At 41.7% G+C, this 7,651-nt stretch overlaps 1 protein-coding gene across 5 annotated transcripts in view; it reads right to left on the bottom strand.

Moving 5' to 3' along the window:
* The window catches only part of Fam160a1 (family with sequence similarity 160, member A1), a 244,571-nt gene that overhangs the window by 74,439 nt on the left and 162,481 nt on the right, over positions 1-7,651 (bottom strand). For all 5 annotated transcript variants that reach the window (XM_013522889.1, XM_013522892.1, XM_013522890.1 and 2 more), the window contains one exon: positions 1,902-2,060. In XM_013522889.1, the coding sequence (XP_013378343.1) occupies positions 1,902-2,060 (159 nt within the window). The remainder of the gene's footprint in view (positions 1-1,901; positions 2,061-7,651) is intronic.

Here is a 7,651-nt window from a genome sequence, read left to right as displayed (position 1 = left end):
GCCTGTGCAAGGGGAGGGCATGGAGATTAGGTGAGTGTTACACAGCCCCTGGGTAAGGGTAGCCTGCTTACAACATAAGGGAGGAAAAGAGGTTTGTCTGTCCCCCGGCCCGTGCCACTGGTTTTTGCTCTTGTTGCTTTTACAGTTTTCTGCTGCCAGGAGCCACCCTACTTTGGAGCCAGCTCATTATGGACTGAAACTTCGACAAACTGTGAGCTAAATAAACCTTTCCTTCCTTAATTCTGTGTGTCAGGTATTTTGTCTCTGCAACGAGAGAAAAGTAACTAAGACAATATATATATTTATTTTCTTTTTTACCAGGTCCATTAATTTACTTCTCCATGTGTGAGAGAGCTAGAGACAGAGACAGAGACGTTATAGCTTGTGTCTGATGTCCCCTCAAAGCCTCAGGCAGTCTTAGAGCTTTTTCAGTGGTCGCTGAATCTAGTGTGATGCTGGGATTAGGGGTGTGAGATTATTAAATCAGCCCACTGACTGGACTGGCACCACTCTAATCCCAGTAGACTGGATATAATATAAGGGATAAAAAGAGACTTGTCTCTCCCCCTTGTTGCTTTGGCTATCTTCCGCCACCATGAACTGATGCCCCTCTGCCATGCCTTTGCCTTGGAACCAGCTGATTGTGTACTGAAACCTCTGCAAACTGTGAGCCAAATAAACCTTTTCCCCTTTAACTTTGGGTGTCCAGTATTTTGTCTCAGAAATGAGAGAAAAGTAATGAAGAGAAGGAGGAGGAGGAGGAGGACAAGGAGGAGGAACAGGAGGAAAAGGACAGAAGGGGAGCAGGAGGGGGGAAGGGGAAGAGAGAGAAAAAGAAAGGAGAAGAGAGAAGGAAGGGAGAGAGACCATAATATAAGAATATACAGGCAAACCAAGTAAAAAGTAATTTCCAGGGAAATGAGGCTAGATGTTTAAAGTACTGATAATCTCCCTGTCTGTACATTTGGGGAAGAACTAATCGCAGTTCTATCGTTTTTATTTCCACACACTTCTACAAGAAAATGTTGATAGACTGTAATATTAAGGGAAAAAATAATTTAAAATGTAATCCATTTATCTTATATATAAATAAAAGCTCCTTAGATGCAGCAATAAAAATGAGATGGAAACTAAAGTAATTTACTTGCATTTTCTTCCAGAAGCTATTTCTTTATTTGGTAGATAAACAGATTATAACTAACATTTTTTACCCCACAACTGCCATAATAGACCCAATTTCTTAATAAATCCAATAATGGTGTATAGAAATAAAACATTTTTCATGAAAATATAGTCAATCTTTAAATATATATAAAATCTGATTTTTATTGAAAATACTACCAAGAAACCTGAAAGTAAGAATCTAATCAAAAACTCAAATACACAGGAGTTCAGTGGTTGGTTTTTTTCCCCCTAACACAGACCACTTTCCAAGCAAATTTAATTTGTGTTGCTAAGAAGATGGTTAACTTCTTCTAAATTCAATTGGGATAACAATATTCTTTATGTAGTATGCACCATTAAGCAAAATAAAGTGTTTCCTTTGTAGACTCCCAAGAAGACCTTGAAGTAAAAGCGTTATAATTTGAAGTACTTAAAAGCCTAAAAATATCTATTTAATGAGTCAAGCAGTGAACTTATTTTTGATAGTTAAGTAGATAATCAAAGCAGAATTAACACTTTCTACAGACAAGATAATCTATTTTTTTCTCAGTTCAAACTTTCTAGGAGCCTACAGACTAATGTTTTCCTCAATGAAGGACATTTAGCGGGCTTTAGTAAAGCATCAATGTTCTACAAACATTTAAGATTAAAGGTAGTGCTTAGAAACACTAGTTCTCTGCGAGGCCTGGGCGAGGAATGGGGCCAAGGCAAAGGGATGGCGCACTGCGCTCAAGTACCTGAATGACCGCATTGCAGAACTCCAGGGAGTTCATGAACTGCACGAGGGCAGGAAGCAGGAGCCAGTCGTCCTTCAGGAGGCAGTGCCACTCCTCGCCTTTCTCTTCCAGCTTCGTGGGCAGGGAGGAGTACAGCCCACTGAGACCGGTTGCAAGCACCTGTGTTCAGAGTAAAACTGTCAGTCTTTTCTCAGATTCATAACCTACAATTAACAGCTCACAGGCTGAACCCACATAATTAGGCGAAAGACTGAACTTTGAGCAGCAAGGCATTAAAGGTATTAGAGGAGCAGTTAGCCCGGAAGGATTCAACAGGTGGGAAGGACCGCGCGACGAGACCGAACAGCAGTCTTGGCTCCTCCCCATGTGGCCAACAGGGGCACACTGATGGTGTGCCAGGCACTGTACTGGGCCGGGACTGAGGAGGAGAAAGGGGTAAAGTGAGGATGAGAGAAAACATGATTCCTGCCGCCCCCCCCAAGACATTCATGATGGGGATGAATTCACACATACTGTCATATAATACCGTTCAGTGAGTGTGAATACACACAAGCATTTCAGTGCAAATACCTGAGTCTACGGGAGGACGCCCCAGACTGAGGTGGTCTAGGACAGAAGCAAGCACAGGTAAGAAGCATGCAGAGCTTTAAGAGAAAAGTTCCTTGGGATTCCTTGTACATTTAAGGCCATCAGTGACACATGTTTACAGGTTAAAAACGCTTCTCTGTACATTATGATCCTCACAAACCATAGCAAAAACAAAGAACAGGAGGCCAGTTCAATGTGAGGACAAGAGTTTAAACAAAGCTGAAGTGAGTCTGCTGACCCGTCAGGAGGGATAAAAACAGGAGAAAATAAACCTGAGCCTCATGTGTGAGGTGGATGTGAGGGTAATCTAACTACAGCACCTAAAAATTAATCCAAAATTCCTGAAGTTCTCTGTCCCCCTGACCCTAAAATTACACTGGCAATATTTGGGATTGATAAGTGAAGGTGAGTAAGTATTCAAAACTGTCAAGTTATGCAATTTGGTCATTAGGAAAATGGTGATGCCCTTCACAAAGAAAGAAGGAACACAATGCCACGCGCTTGCTGATTTTACCTTCTAGGGTGTAAGGTCACAGGACTGAGGCCTTCTGAGTGGGAAGGGATCCTAACTAAGCAGCACCTTAGACACCCTGACTTGTCAGATGTACAAGGAGTGGAAAGGAATGGCCCAGACTGACGCAAGGAAGTTAGCTACAAAAGACACAGGTTGTGATGAACTCAAATGAGATAGAACATCCACGAAAACATTCCGAGGTAGGTCAGAAAAGCAATAGGGGTGTGCTGACTGTTTTCACAATCTAATGAGAGATAAGCAGGCAACTGTAACAGCGTTAGAAATGCTCAGAACAAGCTGGGCCCTGTGGCTCCCTTATGTGATCTCAGCACTGTAGGAAGATAACACAGTTTGAATACAGCCTGCACAATTTGTAGACTTAGCTTAGACCCTGTCTCAAAATAACAAAAAGTCTGGGGATATAGCTCAGTGCAAATCCCTAGGAGGCAGAGAGGGATTCAGAACATGCAAAAGGAAATAGACAATGCTGTGGCCCTTATAAAAGGGCTCTTAATTCAGACTTGGGAGTGGGTAGCAGTAGAAAATGCTCTCAAAAGTTCTGGCTGCTGAAGAACAAACAAGAGTTCTCCAGAGAAAGAGTGGTGGAAGGAAGACTATTCTAAGCACAGCAAACAGCATGTACAAAGGCTCAAAGGACACAGAAAAGATGGCATCCTTTAGGAATTAGAGAAGTATAGTACTGTTAGAACAAAAATTATAAGTATAAATGGCAGCAAGGTAAATAAAAGCTAGAGCCTGCAGAGTTTTATAGGCCATGATCAAGAGCTTGTGTGGCACCCAAACAGACAGCACAACAGACATGTGGTCTGCTGCTTGGAAGAGCTCCGGGCTGGAGGTGACCACCTGAGGTCATCCATAGGTAGACAGTATGTGAAGCACACGAAGCAGAGAGAAGGAAAGGGAGGGACAGACGGGTGAGCTATGGTAAAGTAACACAGGGAGCCTGACAGGAGAAGCAGAGACACAGGTGGTAAGGGTTCAGTATGCTCCGGAGAAAACTTTTCTAGAGACCTACTGTTGCCTCTCCTTTTCCCTGTCCTGCCCCCTCAGCACCCTGTAGCCTTCTAGGGAGCAGTCAGCACTTGGGCATTTGTGGGTTTACTGTCTGCCTTCTCCATCTCCCCTGACCTGACTCGCTCGCTCCAGTCCCCGCTGGGGAGATGGGAGACTGCTGAGCCAGGTGTGCCACATTGCAGACCCAGCAGTCCTTCCTCAGAGGATCAAACCCAACTCCGCCGTGAGAGGACAGGCCTGGGGTGGCTCGGCACACAGAGCCGGGCAGAGCCACGGGAGGGACACAGAAGGGTAAGGAGACAGCATAGGAGCCCACCCCGCAGAACAAAGGGCAGTGAGAGGAATGGATGAATTATTCCAATACCAGAGAAATAAGAAGATGGTAAATGCTCTGTCCATCTCCTAGTAAACTTTATTCAAGTGTATGTTCACTCACTCATTAAAACATGCTAAACATCTAACCTTTTGCCAGGCACTGTGTTGTGTATGGGAGATACAACAGTAAGTAGTATCACACCTTTTTCTCTTTTCAAAATCAGGGCATCTGCGATCCCAAAGGCAAGTGTTCCCTATTTAAAGTACTTAACTCCTTGTCAACATACCCAAACAAATCACTTGAATTCCAATTTTGAATGTGACCCAAATGACTGGCCTATTATAAATTAGAAACCTCTGGCAAAAGAGAACAGAGCCCAAAAGTTCTCCTTGAAGAGAAATCTAATCTTGATGCCACATTTTTAAAATCAATTACATTTGCTAACTCATGCTAAATGAACCACAGAACAAAGGGTTTAATTCTGCATACTCCTGGTTTCTTAACCACTTTGAGGCTTTGAAGATGAATTCATAAAGACAGGCTTAATTTGTCTGACTAAAAAGCTGGGAATAACTATTCAGTATATCAATATAATTACAGCAACATTAATTTTCAAATTACATACATCAGTGACAGTAATTAAAAATAACACACACCTAATACTCACTTTTTAAAATGACTCTTCTGAGGAGGACATGGCTGAGATACGAAAGCAGGGAAGCCTGCCTGAATGGAAGGATGCTGCCTGTCCAGAAGGAGGCACCCTACCCAACGCGACTGCGGCCAGGGAGCCCTGCCGCCACAAAGTGGGCGAGGCAGCGCCTCTGCTATCCTCCTCAGAACGGCAAAGAAACACGGGAGAAAATACTCCGCAGAATGAGGAGTGTTACACAGTCTCAGGAACGAGATTCCCAATCTTTACTGCTTCTACCACCCCTTCTGATGCTCTGGCCGGAGTTCAGATTCCTTCCCCCGTTCTAGAATAGGCTGCAGGGCAGGCACAAGCAAGGCTGGCACTGGGCGAGCACGAGGAACAGTTCAGACCTGGTAGAGTGGAGAAAGCCCCGGAAGATAGTACGTGTGAGAAGGATGAGCGCTGCCAGGAGAAACACAGTGAGTGCCACGGGAACAAAGGAATAGTAACGGTAAGTTTGTCAGCACTTTTCCAAGTTGAGGGCTTCACAGCACAATCTACTGCACTTACTTTTACATTTTTCAACTTACAAATGAAAGCGTAAAAATTTTAAGTATTTATGTTTAATAACAAATTAAAACGAAAATACCACTCCAGTTTTAGCCCCTTACTGATTCAGACCCAAAAAATAATCGTAAAACATTACATTCCCGACACAGTAAGTGTTAATCTAACACATTTATTTTCTAAGAATATCCTCAAAAGAAATTAAACGTTATTAAACCAAATGGATAACAACAGACAAAAAGCAAAGAGCTTTCCTCAGAGCACTGTGGCATGGGAGGGGCTGAGACCACGGGTTTTCACGTCAGACTCATGTTTCAAGGCAGTTTCTGCCACTGACAGTTATTAACGCTCGCTCAACTTCAGTTTCTTACCGATAATGTGTGTACTTAAATTAGAACAATAGTTTACATATAACGTTTCCAGTGGAGAAAGGAAAGCTGACAGGCTGAGCACCAAACAAGTAATGCTGATCTTTAAACATCTAGAGGTAACCAGTTAACTTTAGCAAAAATAAAGTTTTTAGCAGATGGCTTTCGTCTGAAGCTAGCGGCAAAACACCTGGTGGAGACTGTTTGATACAACCTGCCAAAATAAAAAGCCTCATAAATTTTGGGTATGGGATAAATTACTTCCTACCTGCAGTTCTATAGCTAAAGGTCACTTACTTCAATTTACATTTCTTGATTTATGTATACCAGGCTGTTCTCTATACATACCAACATATAACAAATGGCACAGGCATAACCATCAATAGCAGTTAAAAAAAGTCAAGTGATAGGGCCAGTTAGTCCCCCACCATTTGCTGGCACCAAACTGTTCTCTAGGGTACCCTTATTTTCCTTGTTTTTTTGTAAAAACGTATCTTGAGATAAGCAGCAGCAGAACCAGCGGCTCTTCCTATCAGCTATAATGACAAAAGTTTCCAAAGGGGTCCAGTTTCCTGAAAGAGTCATTACTCTTCCAACAGCCTGATGCTAACACACTTTGACAATCATACTAATTACAGAAAGCTTTTTGTCAATTGTGGTCCTTAGCTGGATGGTTAATAGAGTATGCTTTTATCTTCAAAATAAACGGGCCTTTTTTTAAATTATGTTGTCAGATGTAATTATAGAAAACTGGGTACAAATGAGATTATAGAATCTATCCTGAGGGGCAACTTAACACAACGTAACTTGTCTTCCACTCTAGCAAATGAGGTCATCTGAAGATGCTGTTTTCCCTCTGATTCTAATGAACAGTGTAATGTTTTAAAACATGTTTTTATAAAAGCAACAATTACTCAGTGAAATCTGCTTGTGACAGTTAGTAGAAATCTAAACATTAAAAATATGCCCCATTCTTGTCCTGATACATTTAAAGTTTTAAATTATGAGGCATTACAAAAATATAAAACATAATAAAATTGAAACCTTTGCCAAGACATCACAGACTTTAACATGTTTCCATAATTTCTTCAGGGTAAACTGTATTTTTTAAAAAGTAAAACATGAGCCGGGAGTGGGGGCACACACCTGTAATTGCAGCATTTGAGAGGCTGAGGCAAGAGGGTTACAGACAGTTCGAGGCCAGCCCGGGCTACATAGTGAGTTCAAGACCACCCTGAACTACACAGCAAGACCCTGTCTCAAAACAAACAAAGTAAAACATGACAGGCTGAGGTATAACTCACTCACTGGCAGAACACATGCTTAGCACAGGCTAAGACCTGAGTTTGATCCCCAGCATCAAAAACATAATAAATAAAATATGACAAGTAGAACTAAACTCTCCTCTACTCCTATTACCATTCCTTTTCTTCCTTCATCCCCAAAAGAAACTACAGTTTTAAACTTGGTATAAAGAAAGAAGGAATGCAAAATATAAATATATATATGAATAGCTGTGATAACTGTATTGCTGATGTCTGATGGTGTATTGAAATGAACAGTTAATGATTACAATTTTTTATGTTCTGATCAATGTTCTGATCAATTGTGTCTGGTGGTCTGAGCAACTGATTTGAAGGTAACAATATGCAATGGAATTACACTGGTGAACTCCTATCATCTTGTCTAGTGAAACTCAGTATTATCACTACTGTTCTCTCCAAGAAT

This window comes from Chinchilla lanigera, unplaced genomic scaffold, assembly GCF_000276665.1.
Source record: "Chinchilla lanigera isolate Chin_1 unplaced genomic scaffold, ChiLan1.0 scaffold00070, whole genome shotgun sequence".
NCBI classification, from domain to species: Eukaryota; Metazoa; Chordata; class Mammalia; order Rodentia; family Chinchillidae; genus Chinchilla; species Chinchilla lanigera.
This window is presented reverse-complemented; position numbering and strand designations above follow the sequence as displayed.